Raw genomic sequence first — 26,307 nt, 5'->3', positions numbered from 1 at the left:
ATTATATTTTTACTCAAGTGTGTATTTATTAATTATTGCCGTTGTTATTATTTATTCATTTTATTAATTCTAATATGTCAGAAGAAAGTGACTGGAGTGATGCAACGCTAATAATTAATAAAATAAATTGATATTACATAAATGTGTTTTTATTGTTGTTGTTGGTACATAATGTCAGTTTATGTATTAATGATTAGCTTTATTTTATTATTTAATATTATCAATTATTTATTCATTTTAATTATTTATTGTTTTATTATGTGAGAATAAAGTGATTGTGGAGTCACACAAAGCTAATAATTAAAAAATGGTCATTGTATTTTATTATATTTATTATATAATATTATTGTATTATATTTATATAATAATAGCATCCTTTGTAGTGTCATTATATCATGTATGGAGAGTAGTGTAATGCTCCGTTATCTCTGTTTGTTTTTCTTACACATCCTCACTCAGCACACAATGGTGCAGCACTCCTTACGTGCTTATCTTTAGGTGTCTAGCTGTTCTCTACCAGCCAAATATTCACACTGAAATGCTTTATGGACAATATCAGCCACTTTGCACTTCTGCCCTGTCAGCATCAGAGTACCCTGCGCAGCATCAGCTGAGGGGGATGTATTAAATAATTTCATCATTTTGGAATACTCCATCAAAATGATGCTCTGATAAATCAAACCGCCGCCGTCCTCTAATTGCCGCCCTCCCTCTCCCCCTCTCTGATATCAGTCCACCATGACACACCTTGAAAAGTAATGAAACAATTTCTCTTTTTCTCCTCTCGGCCGGCATGATGCATCATCTACGTTCCTGCCAAACTGCGAGCAGACCCACCCTCAGTCACATCCATCACTCACCATCACAAGTGAATCATCTCTCTGAGCTCAGTCTCAATTGCAGGGCTCCCCGTGTTCCTCAGGACACCTTTTCTTATACTGGCTGGGAAGAGTTTGATGCATTCGCAAAAACTGCTGTGAGCCAAGAGGAAATGGGAGAGGGAGGCCAAGGGAAGTGAAATGCTAATTGGTGCTGGTGTAGGCAGAAGAGGGAGAAGATGTTAGTGGTCTCTGTTTAGGGAGGAACTCAAACCCTGAGGTCTCCTCTCTTCCCATTAATGTTCTCTGTGTGCTGTTAATAGGACTTATTTGACTGTTTAATAACCCAGAATTACTACTAGATTTGGAAAGTTGTTGTGATTCACTACTGGAGTCAAAGGGTTGGATTTATATATATATATATATATCTGTTAAATTCATCTGCTTTATTTTATTCTGAATTAATTATATATATATATATATATATATATCTATCTATCTATCTATTAATCTATTCATCTATCTATCTTTATATAAATCTAAAATCTGTGATGAATTAATTATATGTATTGTTTTATTATATCATTAATTATATAATTTGCCATGACTTAAAATCTAAAATCTGTGATATTACTGCTTAAAAAGAAATGGGTATTTCTAAGGAATTTAGATAAAATATATAATCAAAAAAATAGTATCTATATAATTGTATATAACATATAAAATAATTAGGTATTGATTTAAATTTTAGATATATCATGGCAACTTAAATAAATATAAAACAAAATTATAATTTTTTTGTTTGTTTGTTTACACCTTGCATATATACTCTGTCCTTTCTAAAAGCAAACATAAAGAAACTTTTCTCATTCCTGCATCCTCCTCTCTTGTACATTGGATGAAAACTTCACAGAAAGTAATTTTTGCTTTGTCCACTGTTATATGGTGTCATCATCAATAATTCATGAAGTTTGTTCCAATTTGTTTCGGTCACAGAGGCATGTGCGCATGCAATTGTGTGGTTTACTTCTCACATTTATAAACGAGTGTACGCTATCAAAATGATCTATCGAGACGTTCCCTGTGACATTAGCAGAGGGTCCGACTTTCAATTTAAAATGAGTATAAACAGACTTTATTTTGAAATATTAGGAAGCTTGTTTCACAGACTGCTCTGTGGCAGAGATGAATTTTAAATAACTAGAAATAAATTGGAAATCTGACCAAAAGCACAGCAGCTGTGTTTTCTGACATCTGGTTTGGGTAGTCTTACTCTCTTGGTTATGAATAGTAATGTCTCATCATTTATGTCTCCTGCATATCTGTTTTATTGCATAAAGGGTAGGCAGGCGTTGGGAGCCCAGAGCTCTTCTCAGCCTGATGTGCATTAGCATAACCTTTGATTAACTATTTTCCCATATGGCCCTGGTGGTGCTTGGATGTTTAATTTCCTGCACAAAAGGCTTCCACTGAGCCTTCCTTTAAGTGAGAACAGCACCGATTCATGCCAAGAACTAAACTCAGATGTCCATGTATAAAGTGTTTTACCTCTTATTGACCTGAGTGGAGTATCAGTTGTTACATTTGTTTTATTATAGCAGTTTAAGTAGTGTTATTTTAAGTCACATAAAATGTATGAATGCATGCATTAAATATCAGACCAAGAGGCATTTATTTTAAAGAAAATACATTTTCAAGGATATATATATATATATATATATATATTATATATATATATATATATATATATATATATATATTTATATATACACACACACACACACACACACACACACACACACACACACACACACACACACACAAACACAAAAATAACTCTGGTCAAAATTCAAAAACACTTCTAAGTTATTGGTGTTAATCTGGCACCTGATGCTTATTAATCTGGCACCTGATGCTTATTTCCTTAATTATATTACAAAACTAAGTTATTGGTGTTAATCTGGCACCTGATGCTAATTTCCTTAATTATATGACAAAAACTATTTAACTAGCAGCATTCCTCTAATTTTCACTGAGATTGCAAGGAGGTGGGCTGCTCTAAAGTGACTGAAAGCCTGCAACAGGAGGTTGTCCAGATAAAGGCTAAAGGGATGCCCCTTTCAACCAATGCAAGAGAAGCTGGTCATTCCAAATCTGTGATTTTTCAAATATTGCAGCTTTACAATGATACTAATTCAAGTTCCTCAAAAAGGCTGGCTGTGCAGGTGAGACAAATTCATGAGAGGACAGGATAATGTGGAGACTCTCAATGGGGAATCGGTTCAGCACTGCAGCTGGAATTGCTTGCCAGTTATCGCTGAACAGGGTAAGGATCTGTCTCAGCAAGTTTAAGAGAATTCGCACTGAAAGTGTACTCTGCAGTGACCAAGCCGCTCAACAGCAGAAAGAATCAAAAGGCTAAGCTCACCTTTGCTGAGGAGCGTATTGTGTGGAGAGAGGAGAACTGGTTCACTTTAATGATGAGAGCGAGTTTAATTTATTTGGGTCCGATGGAAAACACTGTTCAGCGTCAAACTGAGGAAAGACTGAAGCCCAAGTGCGTAAAGAAGTCAGTGAAAGCTGGAGGAGGAAGTGTCATGGTTTGGGGGATGTGAGTTGGGCCTCTTATACAGCTACATGGCGGAGTGAATGCAAATGTTTATCAGAACCTCCTTCAGCAACATGCATCATAGTCTGTTTTTAATAATTATTATTTTATAATCTAATGTAACAGATCAGATAACTGCCAAAGCTGAAAGGACATATTTACCCAAAACAATTGTACTTAATATTATCTCAAACTGAAAACAGAAACTGTCCATTATCCATTTATAGGAGTATTGGTTGATTTTGTAAGTTTGACAAGAAGCTGATGACAGTAATCTCAATGTCACAGTCTGTCACTTATTAGACAGCTTGAATGGAAATCTGAAATTGTGATATTAATTCCTATTGTAATTATGAAAAATGTAATTTTTCATATTATATGTTTGGTCCCTGGTTTAAATGATTTTTATCTTCAGTGGGAGTGATAGCGTCATCATGTCATTTTGACTATGTCATTTTTTCTGCGCTCATCCTGATTTGACTCACACCAGCAACCACATGCTTTTCCCTCCATCTACCATTTGCGGTGGATCTTAAGAAAAGGGCGACATGACTAATTAGTGTGTTTGTTCTCACACAAGCACATTAATAACTGTCATTAATTGCCTAGAATTAAGCAAAAAATAAAAATAAAGAATGGATATCAATAAGCTCACGTCCCCCAAGCCACCCGGTCAAAGAGAGATAGGTACTTGAAGTGAGAGGTACCTTGAAGGGTTATGACTTTGTCTATCTAAGCTATAATTTATGTGAAAGATTTTCTGATGTACTACCACACACAGGTTTCCAATGCCTAACCTCATAAACATCCAATGATTTAGCACGTGACTCGTTCCTCGGGGTGTCTGTTGTAATGAAATAGTAATTTCTTCATTCAAATGAAACATGTCTGTTGTGACATGAGTGTTTCTGTAAGCCTTGCCTCCTCGCATGACTTTTGATGAAAACTTGCTCAACAAATTAGATTATAGGTCTTAAATTCCAAAGCTGAAGCTGTCAGGCCTATTGAATATTTAATGACATAATAAAGCAGGGCCATAAAGGAACTAAATAGATACGTTTGTAATTCAAACGCTCCATATGCAGGCTAAATTATGTATTTCCAATGCCTTTTCACGTATATTCATGTATTATAGAGGAGGAGGCAAGGCAGTTCCAATAAATGATACATTGCAGTTGATTCAGTTCTTGTATGGTGTGATGTATCCCGTTTCCCATTACAGTTGATGTGAGTGAATTTTTCTTATTACGAGTGGGCCGTTTTCCCAAAGGCAGTTTCATGTGGTGTGGCAAAGATACACACGTGTGTCATATTCTTTCGGTCTGACCCACAAGGGAGTTTTAGCTGAGATCAAACCCTTTTCAGTACATTGATATGATGTGAAATAGAGCCTTTAATAGAACTATGATTTGCTGTTATTGTGTGTCTAATAGACATGTGGATGGAGTTTTAATGCCTGCTGTTGTCTCATTTGCACAGAGACGTTGAATGCATTATAGCAAGTCCTAACGTGGCATGACAAGCAATAAATCTTAAATGTTTTTGTCCTAAACAGCCGTGGCCACGACAAGCAACATACATTTTGTAGAAGTCTTTTATGCTCACCAAGGCTGCATTTATTTGATGGAAAATACAATAAAAACATTAATATTATGAAATATTTTTACAATTTAAAATAAGTTTTCTATTTGGATATTATAACATCATTTATTCCTGTGATGGCAAAGATGAATTTTCAGCATCATTACTCCAGTCTTCAATGTCACATGATTCTTCAGAAATCATTCTAACATTCTGATTTGATGCTAAAAACGTTTCTTATTATTATCAATGTTGAACACGCGTTAATATTTTGTAGAAACATATTGTCACTGCCCCACAATGAAATCTCATTGGTCCCACAATCACATTTTAAACATCAAATATATTCTGATAAACCAATCTGATGAGATTTCTCAATTTCTACAGCGTTTTCTTTTTCAGCGTGGACAGAAAAATAACTTGAAACTTGCAGATGTTGTATTTGGTTAGAACACTGTGTTTGTGTTTGTAAAATAAGCCTATTACAGTCGCTCCTCGTCCATATTCAGCAGAGCGCACCTGATTGATTTTTTTCAATAAACAAAATAATCAGAATCCTTATTGGATTATCCAGTTGAAATGATGCCAATATCCATTTCTTGCTCTCCCACTGTTATACTGTCTAAAATAAACAGTCAGATATCTAGCAGTGTCAATGATTCTCCTCCTGAAGGCTAATAGATTCATGTATTAATAGATGTCAAAGGTGGGAGATTTGGAGAGATTTGTTTGAGTGACTTGTGAAATGTGAAGCATTTGCATTTTGTTTGTCACAGTGGTACAGTGTAAAGCGGGGTTGTATCCCTGGAGGGAATCTGCACCTTTGTGATTGAATCCCCCTGATTTAATGCACTCATCACTGACCTGTGCTTCCCTCTCTCCATCTCTCTCTCAGGAATGTGAGTTCGGCAGGAGAGGAGGCTCGGCGGCGGATGAGAGAATGCGAGGGTCTGACTGACACACTGCTATTCGTCATCCAGACTTCCCTCGGAAGCAGCGAGATTGATAGCAAGGTAAGCTTTCCTCCCGGGATCTGTCCATCTCCATCTGTAAGTGTCTGTGAGTGTGTGTAGAGGTTCATGGAATGTTCTGTAACAAATAAACAGCTCTGTGGTTGGCTGCTGTCTGAAGGTTGCAAAGGCTCACTCTTCTAAACGGCGTTCTTTAATCTTGATTTAACTGGCAGCCCTCCGTCAGGCCCAGCTTGCTAATAGCAGAGTGGAGGGGATGCATCCATCCTAATGAGAATTGAAGAGCAGAGCGTGTGGATGCTGGAGCGTGGCACAGTTCTTTCCCTCTGGTCATTTTCAGACTTGCGAGCATTCCAGCCTTCCCACAGTTCCCGCTGTCTGAATCCCCTCGCGGTGCACTCTCAACCACCTCTCTTCACAGTTTCCAAACTCACAGCATGGCTAATAAACCATAGGCCCGGTTTCACAGACAGGGCTTAGACTAAGCCAGGATTAGGCCATAGTTCATTTAGGACATTTAAGTATTTTTTATGAACGTACTTAGAAAAAAAACATTACTGGTGTGCATCTTGAGATAAAACGAAGGCACTGATATATTTAAAGATCAGTCAGTGCAAGTTTCTTTCAGTTGAAACAGCTCAGACTTACATTTTAGTCTAGGATTAGGTTTAAGCCTTGTCTGTGAAACCAGGGAATAGTGTACTTGAATTTCTTGTAATATTTCTTCAGGCTTTATAGGCTGTATGTAGACCGTTAAAACTTGCTCAAAGGTTTAAAGGGACAGATCACAAGACAGCTTCATCCATCCCTCTCCAGAAGTTATTAGCGATAAAGGTGTCTCTGTACTCATTTAAACTAAAGTTGTGGAAAAAAAATTGTTTGTGCTCATACATGCGCATATTATGCTGATGATGAAATTTACAGCACACACTGTATGCTTACCCTCAAGTACATGTAAAATAACAAAGTATACTTTGCAGTGCACAGCTGGTAAGCTAAGAACATTGGTGTATGTTATTAAAGGGATACTGCAGTTCTCTTACAAATGAAACATCTGTCATTAATTTGCTCATCCTCATGTCATTCCAAACATGTAAGACTTTCTTTCTAATGTAGATATTTTGAAAAAATGTTTCAACTGTCTTTGGTTGTATAATGGGTCCAGTATTGTTTTGGACCCCACTGATTTTAATTGTATGGACAAAAAAAAAGCATTGAGTCATTTTTTAAACTATCTTCATTTAAATTCTGCAAAATAAAGAATGTATACTTTGGTTTAATGCATGTGTCGCTAAAAACTGATATGCAGACTCTTCTCATTGTATACAGCTGCTCTAAAAATACAGATCGGAGCAAAAGGCCAGCCATCAGGTGTACTGAAGCACTTGAGAGTTGAAAACACTCCGATAAGCTTGGGAAGCATGTCTAGTGGGCTTCGCCACTGTGCCATTTGTCCCTATTTTACTGATACCTTTTGAATTTCGTTTAAATGTAAAAATACTAATTCTATAAGTGAACCTCCAGCCTGTGGTTACACCTTTTCTTCTTCCCTATACATGTCAGTTTAGCTCCTTTTAGAGCACTAGGCACTCATTTTCATCCATCAGTGTGCTTTAACACATTACAAACGCTCAGAAAAGCAACAGCGACCATTTTACCCATCACACTGGCTTCGAAAAAGAGCAATCACCCTAATCACTCCAATTTCTTTATGTGTGGTGATTTGCCCAGAGCTGTTTTCGCAGGTGTTGGCCCAGCAGAGCTATAATTGCTGAAAGCACACCACCCATGGTCTTAATGTGCCATTAACCTGTGGTCGGTCAAGCTCAGTCCTGTTGACTTTAGCATTTAAAATGGGGACCTTGTAAATGGCTGGCAGTAAGAGAGATGGTGTTGCCCTAAATTTCACCAGGTGCGATATTCCAGGGGAATTTCAGCAGAACTTGTTACGTTTTCCTCAAAATCATTGGAAAATGCAAGGTCAGAGGTGTCTGGCACAGAGAAAGGCTGTTGTTAAGTCAGTATGTTTCTGTACATCAGTGCAAATGCCAGTGAATAATTCTATGAGCGTTTCTCTGATGACAGTCATTATTTTCATTTGTGCAGAGCATGGTCCCTTCTTTCCTTAATGGGGAAAAAAGTAAAACATGGAGATTGAGAAAAATGCTCATTTTTCATCATCATTTTGCCAGCATTTATTTTCTATTTTCCACTGTCAAGCATTGTGCCTGCTCTGCTGTGTCTCCTTGTAATACCCTGTTAAATGGAGTGTGAGCCAATGGATTTGGCTGGTCATTTTTCCCCATCTGCGAGTATATCCTTTAATCACATTTAAATGGGAGACCGTGTCAGACATATAATTAAGTACTTTCATATACTTAGTGCCAATGCAGCCTACACTCCCAGCCAACACTCAGAGAAAGACGGAGACAGAGGAAATGAGACAGTTAGATGAAGTGAAAGGGAGATATTGAGAGAGGAAAATGCAAGGGCAAGATAGAAGAAACTAGGTCTGTAGGATGTAACCTTGCTGTCTTTGACAGGCCCTAGAGATGTCTTTCTCTAATACAGGGATCTTAAAGTCAAATCACCTTATCCACGAATTTGAGTGATACATTTTATTTTATTATTTGTATATTTTGTTATTTTCCTTTTTATTTATTTAGTAATTCATTTATTTATTTCTAATTTTATATATAAAATAAAATGCCTGTTTTTTTTAGTAGTTTGAGACGCCTTCTGTAAAGGCTGCTTTTTTTCTGAACACTTGTTAATTGTTATGACAGCATAAGGGGTGCATGCATGTGTGTGTGTGTGTGAGAGAGAGAGAGAGAGAGAGAACAAATGTGTGTTTCCTCTTGTCTCAGAACCAGCATGAGTTGGATAGATGAAGTTTGGCCTCTCTGGCCAGATGGGCTCTATCAAGAGCTCAGTGGTGCTAGACTAATACCTGCCCAATATCTGTCTCTCTCTTTCTCCGTCAGACCATAGAAAACTGTGTATGCATTTTGAGGAACCTCTCGTATCGGCTTGCAGCTGAAACGTCTCAGGGACAGCAGATGGGGACGGACGAGCTGGATGGCCTCCTGTGTAGCGATTCCAGCGGGAAGGACGGCGAGACCTCGGGCTGCTGGGGAAAGAAGAAAAAGAAGAAGAAGTCCCAGGACCAGGTGAGCCATCCAAAGCAGCATTTACAGGCTGCAATTTGACCCTCGCCTGCTGATATGTCACTCTAACACACTTTACTTGGAAATCATAGTCCAGAGTACCATGAAAGAAGCTATTTAAAGTCAACAGGAAATCAAATGTTCAGTTTTTAGCATATTTTCTTTGTTGTTGCTAGTCTTATTGTATTAATAATGTGTTGGATATATTTTTGGTGTTATCCTATATCATTATGTATGTGTATATAATGTGTAATAATATAACAATTATTATATTAACATATATATATATATATAGATAATATAACATAGATATAGATAGATAGATATATTATACAGTTTAATAATGAAAATTGCAAATAATATAACAATTACAAAAATCAAATAAATTAAAATGTTAAATAATAAAAACTCAAATACAAACAAAAATCAAAAAATCTAAAAAATAAAAAAACAAAAAATCATGTGAAAATCATTTTCACTCGTGTCACATTATGGAAGTAAAATAGCTTGTGAAAGTCAATTTGTGTTGACTGACTAAAGAAAGAAGGCTGTATTTCACAATAAAATGCTTCTCTGCTTTTGAAAGATGGCCCAGCAAAAAAAATAAGGTATTTCATATCAAACTATTAATAACACAATCAGCATATTCAACTTCCTTTTACACCCCTCGTTGCCTCAAAATAATACCAATTTATGTTTCAATGAGTTCCCCAAATAACAGATTTACACGCCGCCCTTTTATCAATTACTTCCTCTGCAAACGTAACGCTCACCACCTACACAGAGCCGCACAGTCTGACAGTGAGTTTCCCCAGTGACACGCTCTACGGCTGATAAATCACAGTGTTTGTGGGCATCAGACTAAAGGAGGGAGGAAAAAAACAACCTTTTTACAGGCGCCTCCTCCATAGCAGAGGAAACTCTTCATTAATCTCACACAGAAAAAGTCAGCCAGGAACCTCCTTGCAGACACGGAGGGGGAGCGTGAAGCTGGGAGAGCAGTTATGTAACACAACTCCCTCTGGAAATGCCCCGTTCCAGAGGAGCCATGAAGCTAATAGCTGGTAATATACTATAGCCACCGATAGCTGAATATAACTTATATACTTGCATTTGCTGCAAAAGAGATGCTCGTCACAGCAACCTCTAGTTGCTACGTGCCTAGTAAGAAGCAGTAAAACTTTAAAAGCAGTCAGAGTCAGAATAATACATCAAAGCTATGACAGCATACATTATTGTATTAAACATAGTTTGGGGATGTTTTGCGTCGTGTTTTGCATTTGAACATTCAAAGATGTATTTCCTTCACTCATTACCTCAAAACCCATATATAAGTTTGAAGATCTGTTTTAGCATTCAGTCAGATGTGACTCCTCCAATCAGATTGCCGAAAGGAAGGAGATGCAACGATACTGGAGTCGTCTATCTCCACCTCTTGGACTGTAAAGAGGGCCATTTCTCCCCATTACCTAAGGTTCCCTCTCGTATCATGTGCCGGACCTTCTCTTCAGCCGAGACGATTTGAAAGAGGACACCCGGGCCTCTGGGCAACAGAAGGCTAATGTACTCTGTTAAATCATTTATCACTAAGTGGCAGCGAGGTAGCCCAGGAAACCAGAGCGTGCTGCTGCGGCTCTGTAAGGGCAGTAGAGTGGTGTTTAGCGCAGCTAATTGACTGAGAGGAGAGAGTATGTAAACCAGAGCAATTTCAACCCACCAAGCACTGATACCCTTCTTTGAGTTTACTCTGAGAAATGGGGCATGAAGCGCTCATTATGCTCAAAGCTTGCTGACGGTAAATGGGTGAAGAGAAAGTTTTCAACAATTTGAGATGCTGTTTTATGCTCTGTTAGTTCAGAAGAAGCATTAGGATCACATTGTCATTTTTTAGATTGAGGGTAACTCTCGTTTTGAGTTTTGGAATAGCTGAAAGAGTTGCATTTGGGCAGGTTTGACTCATTTTAGATGCCCAAAAAGACACATTTTCTGACAAAAAAAACTCATGTTGCTCACCAGAGTTTAGGGACTTAATAGTAATGGGTGAATGACAGATGTGCAAGATGATGTAACGTAGAAAACTTTTAAAGTCATTCACAAAATGATCCATGTTCTTAGATACAGTATGTAGTTTTTGTTGGTTTGACACATTTTTGTATTTTCTTAGATATATTTAATATCTGTATATTTAATATCTATCTATCAAAACATGTTCATTATAGAAGAGGTGTCATAATTTTTTAATTATTTAATAGATTTGGACGTAAGCAGCATCTTTGACTCTAATGCCATCCTTAGCAAGCACCTTTTTCATTGTTAAATTATGAAAACAGTTTTGACAGCGATTGTGCAAGGCCCTCATTGTTTGCATATAGTGAAACCACAGATTAAACCAAGTCTCCTCTCAAACTCTTTCCATTTCTTCTGTGCTCACCGTATGAGAAGAGCAGCAGCCTCATGGGGGCTTCTCCACCCTCCAGCAGTTGACTGAACAACAGAGCCGCTCCTCAGAGCAGGAACGGGGGGAGAGATGAAAACAGACTCATTAATAATGAAGGGAGAGTGAGGCTGAGTGCCAGAGCTAGTTTAAGACGCTGAGGTATTTCACAAGTTGCTCTGCCTGAAAGTAGGTCAGCCTGTGAGACCAGCACTTTTCAAACTGACTCACCCACACGTCTCGAACGCACACTTACAGCTCGTCATTCCTGCCTGGTTTTGGGTGTATTCAGGGCACTATTTGTCAAGAGATCTCCTCATGTGGGGATTGTGCTTATGTGCAGGGGGTTACAATCACCTTTTGACCCATACAGAATGACAGCGATTTTATCTCAGGAGTTCGCCAGGTCAAGGTACTGATGGTTGCTAGGAAGCAGATGCCGTAATGTTATTGGTGGTCATAGCTGTAGAAAATCCTATAAAAAAAAGAGATAAATAAAAATGAAACCATTTTTCTGGATGCTAAAAGTGAACACTTTGGAGGAGAAAGTGTTTGTATAACATAAACTGAAGTAGTGCATAATATAGCATAACATGAGGAAGAGAAATGATTATTAATTCATGAATCAAACTCACTTAAAATGCGAACCATTTCTGATGCAGTTTTTTTTTTTATTATATAGATATACACTACTGTACAGAAGAGTAAACTCACATTCATTTCCCTGTCATATCACGTTTTCTTCACTGACTTCACATATTTGAATATCTGCACTTTTACATAAAGTCAAACTTTTCTCACTGTTGCTCATTGAAAATAAGTCAAGTTGCTTTGTCACTGCAGATTTCTGTGTGAATGCCCCTTTATAAGGGTTTAGATGCTGATGGCGATGGATTTCGGATCTGACTGACTTGTTTTTCTTGTAACACTCTTTGTTTCTATAGTGGGATGGTGTGGGACCGCTGCCAGATACTGCTGAGCCCCCGAAAGGGATTCAAATGCTGTGGCATCCTTCGATAGTAAAGCCTTACCTCACCCTCCTGTCTGAGTGCTCAAACCCGGACACGCTGGAGGGAGCTGCTGGGGCGCTGCAGAATCTGGCTGCTGGGAGTTGGAAGGTAAGCCCTATGGTCAGTTGCCTTGTGTACGCATCTGTCTGTGCTGGAGATATGGCTTGGTATGCAACAAATGTTGTTTAAAATACAAGAAGATTATCTCATTATTATGTGTCAGCCTTCATCATTGGGTTTTCATTTAATTATGACTCATATATATTGTATATATTGAAATTTTGTATTCATTTATTATATATATATATATATATATATATATATATATATATATATAATTTTGTATTCATTTATTTAATTTTAATAACATATATAATTTTATAAAATTATATATACAGTATGTATATGTATATATATATATATATATATATATATATATATATATGTGTGTGTGTGTGTGTGTGTGTGTGTGTGTGTGTGTGTGTGTGTGTGTGTGTGCTAAACTGGTAAACTCTAATTTGGAAAAGAATTTTGTATTCATTTATTTAATTTTAATTTTTGGTATCTGTCATAGGGCAAATGTTTACTTGCTGTAGGGTTAGGGGTATTTAAAAACATTAAAATATATTTTTTTAAATGTACAAATATATTAAAATGATTATAGTTTTATTTTTAATTATTGGTAGCTGTCTGAGTGTAAACCAATGTATTCTTAGCATTGAGGGCCTTTAAAAAATATATAATAAATAGTTCAATATTTCAATAATAAAAAAGATTAAAATGTTTAACTGTTTATTAGTTTACTTTTACACCTTTAAAGTATTACAATTCAGCATGTCACACACATTTGAATGATGCCATAATTCATCTGACTTTCTGTGTTATTACTTTCCAAGGCAGTCTGTCTTATGATTTCCAAAAAATCTCATATATTTCACTGTAGAACGTATTCTTGAAACAGAAAATTATAAATAACAGTTTTCTTTTGACTTGGTCCACCTAGCATTGGACAAACAACCACATATCAGCATGATAAGAACCCTTCAGAGCACTTTAGCTTAGCAACACTCTGGTACCTAATGTGTTTTTTTCTTCTTTTTTTAACTGAAGGTTTTATTAGCTGTTGTCAGGATCTAAATTTATTGAAAGGTGCATGAAGAAATGGTGTAAAATTGCATTTTTCCTGACCTGAAACTGGTTGCTTTCATCAGATGTTTAAACCAGTACCAACCTCCCTCTTGGCCCCTGCTTCTCTCTTTGTTCTCACATCCTTTTCACCATCTCTCAGCGACAAAAGCTTGTTTTACTTCTGTTGCTCGAGAGCTCTAATCCACCTGATGTGCTCTACAAGATCAATACGCTCAGATGGAAACAAATGCAATGGGATTGGATTGGTTTGAAGTCTCATAACAGGTTTAGACCCCGTTCAAGAAGTTAAATGAAAGCGGCGTCCATACGACCCCTCTCCACACCTACAGGGCATCAGGTTGTATTCGTGTTTGCTGTTGTGTTGAGTTTGTTGAAGAGAAAAACAGGAAAGCGGTCCAGTTTTCATAATTGGCTGCTCTGTTTGTTCATCTAGAAGAGCTGACATTGAGCCCCCATCTAATATGTGTGAACTAAGCTCTCTGTTTATGTTTTCAAAGTCCATCTCGGACAGTGGGATTATTAAATCCCACGCTGTGTGTACTACGAAATGGAAACAAAGCCCTTAACTTAAGATGGATCAAAAACACTCAAGCGTGAACTATATGCCTTCTCATCAAAAAAATCCTTTTCAATTACAGTTTCAAGGATATTTATTGTATTGCATTACAAAAATACACGTTCTACTGAACTGTGATGTTGATTTTCTCTAAATGACAGATTTACATTTCCACACACTAATTTTAAGTGCCATTTCTCTGTTCCTAAACCCAGTAAGCTGGTACTTTGCCTGATTTAACACAATTTCCTTTGAACTATACTAAATGAATAAGTGTCAGTGTCTCTCAAACTAGCAACAGATAAAGAGAGCACACTTTCGTTCAGATCAGAGTGTACTTTGCTGTTTGGTGATTATGCAACATCAAACCATGATTACAGTACCAATGTGTCAGAGGTGAATATACAGTCAATCCAAATATTATTCAGACATTCAGATTTTTTACTACTGGGTGCAGAACACTATAGTTAATTTATGTAAGTGAGGATAGCAAGATAAAGTAAACTGTGACATACCCAAAAATTCTTCATACAGTGGACTAGCAGCAAAACTGATCAAAAATGTGGGACCAAAAATTATTCAGACACTTTGACCTGTTCTGACACAGTTTAACTCTGAGTTCAAGTCATATTTTATTACCATTTTCCAAACTATAGTGAATAAAGTGTGATGTGTGAAATGTTGGAGGTGTCTGAATACATTTTGGTTTGACTGTATGCAGGTTATAAAGCATTTTAGGTTTGTGCGTTTAATGTTTTTATTATCAAAAATAATAAAAACATTAAAGTTTGTGTTTACATATTATATATGTGTGTGTACTGTGTATATTTGTATATTTAAGAAAAATATTTTATATTTAGATATAAAATATTTACATTTATATTGCCTTTGAAACTTTTAATTCTGGAGTAATTTTTTTCTAGGTTCGCAGCTTGCAAGGTTTAGAACAGAGCTTCTCTGTCATTGTGTTTTTGTCTCTTCTTTTTTTATGCACACATACAGAGGTCATCAGAAAATGAGGAATGTGAGGGGATGCCTGCTGGGCCGTATGCTGCGGTCTCCCCCTGTTACAGCAGAAGTGCAGGGTAGCAGAGAGTCTAATCTGAGCTGACACTCCGTCACTGATAAAGGCTGATCCCACAGCTGGGGTCATACATAGAGAACCATAGAGAGCTAGTATTAGTCTTTCACTGTAACCTGGGGAGTGTGATTACACTGTCAGCAGGGTGCTGATCCAAAATGAGGCACTTTACAGACATTGGTATATCCAAATATGACGATACACTTCATGGTCTCCTGAAAACTGCTGATATGTAGAGTTATATATAGTAAAGTGGCCGAATAATATCATTTGTCATATTTAGCGACTTATACCTGTTTGTTTGTTTGTGTGTGTGTGTCTCCCCTAGTGGTCAGTGTACATCCGTGCGGCGGTGAGGAAAGAGAAGGGTCTGCCAATCCTTGTGGAGCTGCTGAGGATAGACAACGACCGTGTGGTGTGTGCCGTCGCTACCGCACTCAGAAACATGGCCTTGGATGTCAGAAATAAAGAGTTAATCGGTACGGCCCTTTTTTCCTTCTCTTGACTGTCTTCTTTTATTTTATTAGTCACTGTGATTCACTTTGTTTTAAATGGTTCAAGGCCATTGGATTTGTAGTGCTCAGGGTTAACAGCTTATCTCTTTGGCTTCTCTGTAATGAAGTCCAGTCTCTTATGTTTTAGCCAGTGTGGTAAAGAGGGCCATTCGTAGCTCTCAGCTCAAAGGAAGATAACTGTCATTTTATTATTACACATTTCCTGCCCACTCATCATTTCAAATGGGTTAGCAGGCATCAGGCTGCACTTGCACATTCTAGGCTTGTGTAACTGTATTTAGAGTATACTGTATATATTTTTGTTTTTTTGGGGGGGGATTTCTTTATTGCTGACTTATTACTGAAAGTGACATGCAGCTCAAAAGTTTTGCACTTGTGTATGGAGGCTACTCAAAGGGTCGTTGTTTGATTTTTATTTGTTTTTTGTTTTTTGTTTTGTTTTGTTTTAACTTTTTTTCTCTGAATTGCGATTGCGACTTTTTATCTAACAATTCTGACTTTTTTTCTCTGAATTGCGAATCTAATAATTCGGCCTTTTTTTCTTAGAATTGCATGATGACTTTGACTAACAATGACTTTTTTTCTCTGAATTGCGAGATATAAACTATAAAATATGCAATTGCGAGATATAAACTTGTAGTTGCGAGAAAAAAAGTCAGAATTGCGAGTTTTTATCTTGCAGTTGTGACTTTGTCTCGCAATTCTGACTTTATAACTCGCAATTGTGAGTTTATATCAGAATTGTGAATTTTTTTTTTTATTTAGTGACAGAAACGGGCTTCCATATGTTTGTTTGTTTTGTTTTTATTGTTGTTGTTTTTTAGTCTTTATTGTGTAGCTAACTTTACTGAAAGTGACATGCAACTCAAAAATGTTGATGTTTTGCATGGAGGCTACTCAAATAGTTGTAATTTTTCTTTTGGATTTTGTTTTGGTTGTTTTAGTTGTTGTTTTAGTTTGGTTTGTTTTTTGTTTGGTTACTTTTTTGTTTGTTTGTTTTGTTTTGCCCATGTTTTAGTTTGGTTTTGTTTAATTTTGTTGTTGTTTGTTGTTGTTTTGTTTTATTCTGCTGACTTATTCTGTCTTTACTGTCTTTTTGTTGACTTTACTGAAAGTGAAAAAAGTTTTGGAAGTTTTTCAGAGGGTCAATCCAAATAAAACTGGCCAACTGTCTAAATCCCTTCACAAAGGGCCCTTCCTCAACACCATTAGCAAAGCTTTCATATAATTCTCACTTCAAGAAAGCAATTTTGTCATTTCTGCTCACGTGATGCCTGGTGAAACATCCTTCCAATTAATTATGTAAACTGAGGGCATTTATTTGTTACCAAACCCAAAATAAAATATAAATTTCTCATAATTCAGCCGATTTTCTTGTCTGTTTACCACAAGTGCTACAAAAAGCAGTACATAAGTTGAAATAAATTTTAAAAAGGCCAATTTTTCAATTTTAATTTATATTTAAGTTTTTTTTGCTACAAGTGTGAGGATAAATTTGAATAAGTTTTGCTACTAAGGGTAACAATAAGATACAATATATCTTTGCGTGAGGGGTTCCAGATGTGTAAACATAAGGCAGTTGAGCCCTGCACCCTTCAGAGTCCTCACTTCAAGTGCTCTGTCCTTCAGAATGAGTAGGGCATATAGTTATGTTCACTTTCAGTGGAATTCGCCCAATATCTTGTTGAGTGGTACTTCATCATGTTTCCACTGTTTAGGACAAGATTAACATGGAAGAGATGAGACTTTCATCACTTGGCACACTGCACCGCATTAGGAGAGCTCAGGTTATACCTCTGAATAGTGAGGACAATGTGTTAATGGTCTTTGTAACTTTCATGGTCATAGTTGAATAAGAATTAGCCTTTTCTGTTTCTGTAAGCATACAGTGCAGGTAGTTCCCTCATTGTTTACTCTTAGAGAAGAGATGAAGTGAGTCAAAGTGGGTCCGTTCTTATTTAGGGTAGTATAATTATACCTCTCCTCCATGACTATATCCACACCTGTCAACAATTGATATTGTTTCCTCCAAACATGTGTCAGAAGCTTTGAGGTTCCTGCGATTGGGATTTGACCTTACCTTCATACAGAGCTGCAGGTGTTTAGCATTACACTGCTTCTGAATTAGACATATTAACGAGTACATGACGCAGCATCACCATCTGAATGACAGGAAGTGGTCTGCCGCGACCCGCCGCATCAGGTGCTTAATTAGAGCTTGTTTTCTTCCTTCCTTCATCCAGTCTCACACTGATTCACACCATTTGAAATTCTCCCAGTGACATCAGCAGCAGACTATTGATCTCACCCGCTAATAAACGTGGTTTCCCTGGTGAGTCTCGCCATCTCCATGGCAACGGCTCCCCAGTCTCATTCTGCCGCTGATTTCAGGCCCCCTCTCAGCTCCCCAAACAACTGGTTTGCATTTGCCACCTGGAGTCCGCATAGATTTGCACATCATCCAAAATCATTTTAGATTATGCAGATTGTCTTCATTATACATTGCCATGGAAATGTGCTTCCTGTCTTTGTAGATTTAGCTTGTTTCTCAGTAGATTATGCAAAAATAAATTACATACAGTACATGTGATGCACAAATAAATGTATATTTTTATCAGATTGCAGAGTTTAGAGTCCATATATAGAGTACATTGAGACTCTAAATTAATTCGTATTGACAAGTGTGTGCAGTAAACACAGTCTGTGACTGGCGGCTATTCTCACACTTTGCTTTTTTAGACAGTTCAACATGGCCATCCATCAAAAGCTTTTGAGAACCACAAACAATAAACTCACTCAAGGTCCCTCTTTTTGAAACTTCTCCCACAGTCTCTTCCTTTCATCCGTGATTTATTTTACATGTTGATCACTGAATCTATATTTGAGCTCATTTTACATTTAGCTCAGGGATGAAAACTGGGCACATGAAATGCATGTAAATTGCCAATTCAATCCTGCCGTTTGATCGCATATTAAAATAAAGATTGATTGTTTGTATAAATGAATTTACCAGCCTAAGTTCAAAGCATCAGCCTATATCCTGGAGCTTTGATACTGTATGCTGACAAACAGCACATTGCAAATCATAAAATTCAGATAAGCTTCTTTGGTGTTGGATGCCTTATTTTGATTTTGTTTTTTAACATGAGGTTACAAGATAATTAATTTTGATGCATTTGAATTAAATTTGGTTTTGTGTACTTCTGAACCACATTGACATTTATAGACCCTGAGGAACAGTATAAATGTAATCTCTGTCTGCTTTGACCTTTTCTCTTTTCCAATTATTTTTCTTGCCTTTTTTGTCACTCTTCTTCTCTCCAGTATCGAGGTTGATAATATTAATGCTAAAGAGAAGTGGGAGAGAGAAGCATTTCAGGATGTTGTTAATCATAGCTCGATCTTCTTGAGAGAGAAGATTTAATTAATTTATTTTTAATCATTTTGTATTTTTATATTTATAAATATATTTATGTATCCTGTGCTTTACATTTTATTTGAAAGATTTTATGTAGTATGTGCAAAAAAAAATCACTATTTAATCTGTATTTAATATCTATAAAGTTACTTAATTATTTTATCTAAAAACGTACAATATTTTAAAAATTTTTATTTTACGCTTTCTTTTTTATTTAAATTTTCTGTTTAATAATTTTTGAAGCATTTTGCATGAATTGTTTCAATTATGAAATATAAATATGCATAACACTCAAAATGTTTTTTCCTTGAAACTCATATTCACTTCCCCAATATTTTAAAAATCTTTTTTTCATATTAAATTAAAATCATCTATTATATTTTATGATCTCATAACCATAATTAATAGCCTACATTTTCTATTCTCTTTGCTTCACTCTTTTTCTCTCCACATTCACTCTTGTTTTATCTACATGCAAGCATCAGTGTGCAATCAATCTAAAATGGCGAACTCCGTTAGCCTGCTTTGAAGTTCCTGATGTGGGTAAAATATCCAGATTTGGATATTTTTCAGTGCAGTTTTTGTTAGTTCCAGTGGCTGAATTTTAAACGTGATGTATAAAATCCCCGGAGATGCTGTTTGAGGCTTCAGCATGCACAAAATCAGGCACAGCAGGCGTGAATGAAGGCAGACACACATTAAGCATAGCACTGGATGAGCAACAGAGTAGTGTCATTTGTAATCGGAATGGCTCTCCAAACTTTCAGGTGGCTAAACTTCTCTAGGCGTTGAAATAGGAGGGTGTTGGTGTGGGCAGACGGACCGTGATGGGACACGTTCTTCAGAGGACTAGCAGACAAAGCTCGGTGGATTTGTTGGAAATGTTTGAAGTTGTGCTGTAACTTTGAGAATCAGCTTTACTTGGCTTGTTCCAAAGGTCCGACATTTCAGTTGATGGAGAGGGATTTGAAAAATTCTGATCCATCATTGAAAGTTTCATCCCGGATTTGATGACTGAAAGACTCATATCTGCCGCCCACCTGCACAAAGGATGAAAAAAGAGGGGATGTGCTCGACAGGCTGGCCTTTAGAGAAATAACTAAGTGTGTGTTTGTGCGGCTTTCCTCTCTCGCTTCAATTTGCAGCCAATCTTCCCATCTCTCACACGCTCCCTCATGCATCCGTTTGGTCATTTTTCCGTCTTCCCTTCCTTTATCTGTTTTCTCTCTCTTTCATTAGGAGATTGCCAGAGGTACGTGTCTCAAAGCAAAAGAGCTGCTTTATAATAATGACACTAGAAAATCACCACTTTATCTTTTCTGTGGCCAAATCCGGCCATTCAGTCATCTCTCTATCTGTCCCGGCCGCCACTCCACAAGGTGGCTCTGTTTGAAATTGCATCCATAGGTCTTCAGAAGAAGCTTTTTCTTTTTAATCCAATATGACAGACATCAAAGACAGTAATAGAGAGCAATATAGCTCATGAAAGCCTCACTGCTGGACGTTCTCCTTTCAAATGGTCTCCACAGTGGTTGATTTCCACTTTAATTTGCTCCCTAACCTTTAAGAATAATTTTGTTTTAAGGTCTTTCTTCAAATGCTTTGTTGTTTGTACTTCTCTTTTATGTCCAAGTCGGCTATTTTCTGCCAATGGGGTTTGAACCTGCTGTTAGCTTCGTTAAAAAAAAAAAATGTCTCTTTGGATCCATTTAAATGTTATTGCAGGATAAAAGCTCACAGAGATGCTGCCCAAAGCCTTTAACCACTGTGTGACATTTTAAACCAAGCCGAAAACCCTTAGGCCTTCATGGAACATTTTACCAACTCTCTTTGAACTCTGGCTGAGAATATTAATGCTCTTCATTTTATACAATATGGAAGGATATAATGCCATTCCAGTCATTATATGGCTTGTCAACCACCTGAACGTGTTCTTCCCAGAGAAACAGAGTTATTTTTTTCACATCAAAAAGATATATTAAAAAAAAAACTCTCAAAAAAAAATAACAAAAATTGAACACAACCTTGACTAAAACTAAATAAATAAATTGAAATAAACAAAAGGAATACATGAACAAAATTAATTAAAACTGGAAATAAAGTTTTATTTTTATAAATTTTTTTGTTTTTTATTTTTATTTAATAAGAAGGAATGCATCTTGAGCAGCAAATCAGCTTATTAGAAAGATTATGTGACACTGAAAACTGGAGTAATGGATCACAGGAATAAATGACATTTTAAAATATATTCAAATAGAAAGCAGTTATTGTACAATGTAAAAAGATTTCACAGTATTGCTACATTTTTCTGTGTTTTTGGTTAAAAAAAAAGCATCCTTGGTGAGCATAAGAGACTTCTTTCAAAAGCATTCACTCAGTGTACTACATAAAAATTCTTTAAACATTTAAACTTTTGTGTTATACAGAAAGAGCATACAGGTTTGGAATGACATGGTGGAAAAAATTCTGACACTGAACTTTCCCTTCAGTGTCCTTTATAGCGTATGTCTTCTAAATGGTCACCTAGATTTTAGTGTACATAAAAGCAGCAATAATGGAAGGATGCTCTCTCTCTCTTTGTAAATGTCTATGGGTGCGTGTGTATTTCTGGAGCTCATGATGGGCCAGAGCCGTGTAGCTGATTGCCTGTTTTGTGGGAGAATGGGCTTTTATAAGCTGGAGGGTCTGCACTTACCTCTGATTACCACTAAGCCCTCGTATTCCCAAGAGCTCGTATATGAGGCACTCTAGTGAGTCAAGGTTAGCCTTGAGTCATATACAGTCGCCAGATCTCATCGTCATGTATCAGAACCGTCCTTCCTAGTCCATAAAAAGACTCTTCATTTATCACAAGGAGTGTGAATGTGTTACTTAAAGCCCTTTTTACTTATCCACTGTTGTTTTTCATGCTCAGGCTGACTTTGAGATCTCTGCACGGATGTTCAGAATTGAACCTGTCCGAATTGCAGTAATTCGTATTCTTGAAAATCAGCAGCTTGTACTGAAGAGTCCTAAGCTTGTGATTACTCGTAATCATGCAGTTTTGTGTTTCATTATCATCATAAAGCCTAAAACTGGACTGAAAATGTCCCATACTTCACCTGTTTCACCTCTCCATGCCACTTTTCCTCTATGGGATCCTGATCACAATATGTGTCAAAAAAATTTTATTAATATTATATAAAAAAAATTACATTTTATTCTTAAAATCTTATGCTTTAACTTTTCAAGGTGATCAGACTTCATTATGATTAAGTGTGTTTTTAATTATGATTTAATGATTTTGCTCACCAAGGCTGTATTTATTTGGTCAAAATTACAGTAAAAATATTGTAAAATAACAATAAAAATATTGTTAACATTTAAAATAACTGTTTTCTTTTTTAATGTTTTAAAATATAATTTATTCATGTGACTTTCAGTAGCCATTATTTCAGTCTTCAGTGTAATATGATTTTTCAAAAATCATTGTAATATCCTGATATGCTGCTCAAGAAACGTATTATTGTCAATGCTGCAAACCGTGATATAATTACACTTAAAAGTTTGGGGTAAGTAAGGATTGAAAAAATTATAATCTTTTTAAAAACATTTGTTTTGCTTAAATTGTTACATTTTCATGTTATAGCAATATTATATCAGTTTGTAAATATAACACTGTACAGCTATAAATATATTGAAATATTTTATATACAATTATATTGATATTGATACTGATATAGTGCTGTATGTTGAAGCAGCAAGACATCCATTTATTTCACTTTGGGTGTAATGAAGAGGTTCATTGTTTAAATATTGGAGATGAACAACGAGAGATGATATCACTGATCAGTAATTTTACCAGGTTTTTATTATTCTGTAAATATCATGTTTTTCCCACAGTTCGCTGTTCAGAGAAATCTCACATCTCATTGGACTGTCTCCATATTGTCAGCTCAAGCAAGACAGACGATTTTGCCTGCAGGCACAAGATAAGGAGGCACCAATTAACTGGAAGCGTATTGGTGATAAAACGGAGCTCTTCTGCAGTATGCTTCATAAAGAAAATGATGTCTGTGTTTCTCCTTCTGAGACCATTTGGAATTAGCGGAAAGAATTGAACAGCCTTAGATTAATTTCATTAGCTGTGTGCTTCTGTGATAGAATAATAGGGTGCCAGGAGGAGAAGGACTTCTGCATTTCAAAGGTCAAAATATTGGAGCGCTTGGATAATTAAAGTGGCCGCATGAAATCTGGAAAATACTCTATTGCAAACTAGTTTCTTGTTCTTTTTGAAATTGGACGGCTATTTCACAGAAAGATCTTGTAGGCTTGTGTTCATACACCAGTTTTATCATTAATACACATGTAGACATAATAGCATTTCATGTTTTGTTCTCATTTAAATGTAAAAATTCTCTGGAGCTGCAAAACAACAACAAAAATGAAAATTGTAGACACTTGCAATACCCTCAAGCTATCTACACTTAACAAATTTACAACTAAAAAATTTAAAACTAAACATTTCCATACCAAACATTTCCTCAACTGCAAATATCTCAAGAAGCAAACAGTATAATACCCTATTTTGACATGGCAGTACCAGTATTACTGTTGTTGAGATCACGGTAATGCAAGAACTTCTACAGTCTCTTAACTGGCCCTTTGCAGGTCTGTGGAAGGAACTTGTCAAAGCAGAATTGAAAGATCATACGTAGGCCTTGCCTACAAGTGATGACATCACGTACAATCTGTTATAATGGTGTTAATTGTATGTTGGAGATTTAGTCTTCTTTTAAATACTCTTTCTCTTTATTTCTTTTAAGATTTCTAGCATATAACACAAAGTCACAATGTGTCTTTATATCTCCCAATGTGGCTTGCTATCTCATAATGTGGCATCATGTCTCAGAGTGGAACTTTTATATCTCAGATTTTGGCTTAATATCTCATAATGTCACTTACTATTTCACAGTGGAACTATATCTCACTATTTAAATGTATACATCACAATTTAAAATTAATATCTCATAGTGTGGCTTAAAATCTTAAAATATGATTTCATATCTCATAATGAGGCTTAATATATCATAATGTGACTTTATATCTCACAATATGATTATATATATATATATATATATATTTATATATATATATATATATATATATATATATATATATATATATATATATAATTATTATATTATTATTATTTGTTTTTTTTATTTATTTTTTCTTAACATTTAACCTTAACGTTATCTCACATAGGCCTGTCTTGTTTCCTGTCCTTTGTGGATGTGGATCAATGCCATTGTTTCAGACAGTTGTAATTCCAGGGTAAATTGCTGTAGTCCTCCTTTGTATGACATTAAAAGTTTGTGTAAGCAAACATTATATTTGCCACTTTGAAATGGCTTCTATACAGTATGTGGACTAAAACCTCTCTTGGCAAATTTAACCATAATATAAATAGCTCATAACGCCATAAGGGGGTGTCCCGTACACCACTGGGTGAGGAAAGAGCACTCAACATCCTGTAGCGATCATTTCGCTTATGATTGCCTGTTAATATGACCTAGTGTGTTATAGCATAAATTTGTCTCTTGTTTCACCGACACAAATGCATAAACGTAATCATATTGTTTCTCCCACTGGTCAAGTTCCTTTTTCAGTGCTGTTGAGTGTTGCCAAGTCAATTTAAATTACGCATCCCCCGCTGTTCTTTTAATGTCAGAGTTTGCACACTTTTTCATATTTTCTTTCCTTTGTTAAAGTAGCATGAGTCATATATCCACACTGCAGTCAGGATAACACCCCCTCCATAGAAATCCAGCGATGTTTAAACCGACACATCTGACACTCTTGAATTGTTGCAGCTCCTGCATTATTATACTCTAGATTAAGAATAAATTGTAGCACAATAGTCATACTGACTGTGAAAAAATGTCATCCTGACTATCATAATTATTCCAGTGCTAATCACCATATTCTCATATGCTTTTTCTGTCTATTTTTTCTCTTTGTCTAGGTAAGTATGCCATGCGAGACCTGGTGCACCGGCTCCCAGGTGGGAGCAATGCTAGCGGAAGCAGTGGGGGTACGACAAACAGCACAGCGGGTAAAACCATGTGCGATGACACTGTTACGGCTATATGTTGCGCCCTACACGAGGTCATCACCAAGAACATGGAGAACGCCAAGGCCTTACGAGACGCCGGTGGCATTGAGAAGCTCATCGGTATTGCCAGGAGTAAAGGAGATAAGTAAGTCGTCTTTTCTTTTTTTTCTTTCTTTTTATAATAGGGTTGCATCTTATCACTAACCACTAAAATTGCCTGAAGTGTGCGCTAACCAGTAGTTCGTGGCTTTGTTTTTGCTTGTGCTTTCATGTTATTTTGTTCACCAGAAACTGTGCATTACTCTTGGAGACACTTTTTTTTCAGCTACACAGTTCTACTTTTATTCCAGCACCTTTTCAATGAGATGAACATTATGAGTCAGACCTCAATAAACATTTCATGAGCTTCAAGGCTTCCACATTGTCTACAGATGTTCGGCTAAATCATATATACATCAGCAATGCATCAGACGCAAGTCGCTTTTTCAGTGCTTGCTGAACTGTAATGAAGAAAAGCAAACATGGAGGAAGAACACATTCACTTTTGCCATAATAGACAAAAAGAGCTGATGTTTGTATTGCTGCATCCTTGAGAATAAAGCTAAATGTCACGAGAGGCTGTATGTAATAAAGATTTTAACACAGTTAAGGCATATTATCTGCCATGACAATGCAGGGAAAAAAACTCACTTAGCTTTGGTAAAAATCACTGATTAACAGCCTTGACACTGGTTTATTGGTTTTGTGAATCACCAGAAGATATACAGAAGGGTCCTGATGAGATTGCAAACTGCTGTAATTTAAACCTGAATGTGAACAGGGTTTTGTTTTGCTTTGCTTTACTTTGCTTTGCTTTGCTTTGCTTTGCTTTGCTTTGCTTTGCTTTGCTTTGCTTTGCCTTG

General features: G+C 36.4%; 1 protein-coding gene across 2 annotated transcripts in view; it reads left to right on the top strand.

Annotated features, from left to right (window-relative positions):
* LOC109099634 (catenin delta-2-like) overlaps positions 1 to 26,307 on the top strand; it is a 249,903-nt gene that overhangs the window by 199,540 nt on the left and 24,056 nt on the right. For both annotated transcript variants that reach the window (XM_042714368.1, XM_042714369.1), the window contains 5 exons: positions 5,903 to 6,020; positions 8,963 to 9,148; positions 12,524 to 12,697; positions 15,704 to 15,854; positions 25,316 to 25,550. In XM_042714368.1, coding sequence (XP_042570302.1) covers positions 5,903 to 6,020; positions 8,963 to 9,148; positions 12,524 to 12,697; positions 15,704 to 15,854; positions 25,316 to 25,550 — 864 coding nt within the window. The remainder of the gene's footprint in view (positions 1 to 5,902; positions 6,021 to 8,962; positions 9,149 to 12,523; positions 12,698 to 15,703; positions 15,855 to 25,315; positions 25,551 to 26,307) is intronic.

Source organism: Cyprinus carpio, chromosome A24 (genome assembly GCF_018340385.1).
Source record: "Cyprinus carpio isolate SPL01 chromosome A24, ASM1834038v1, whole genome shotgun sequence".
In the NCBI taxonomy this organism is placed as follows: Eukaryota; Metazoa; Chordata; class Actinopteri; order Cypriniformes; family Cyprinidae; genus Cyprinus; species Cyprinus carpio.
The sequence above is the reverse complement of the archived record's forward strand: the minus strand, read 5'-3'. Positions and strand labels throughout refer to the sequence as shown.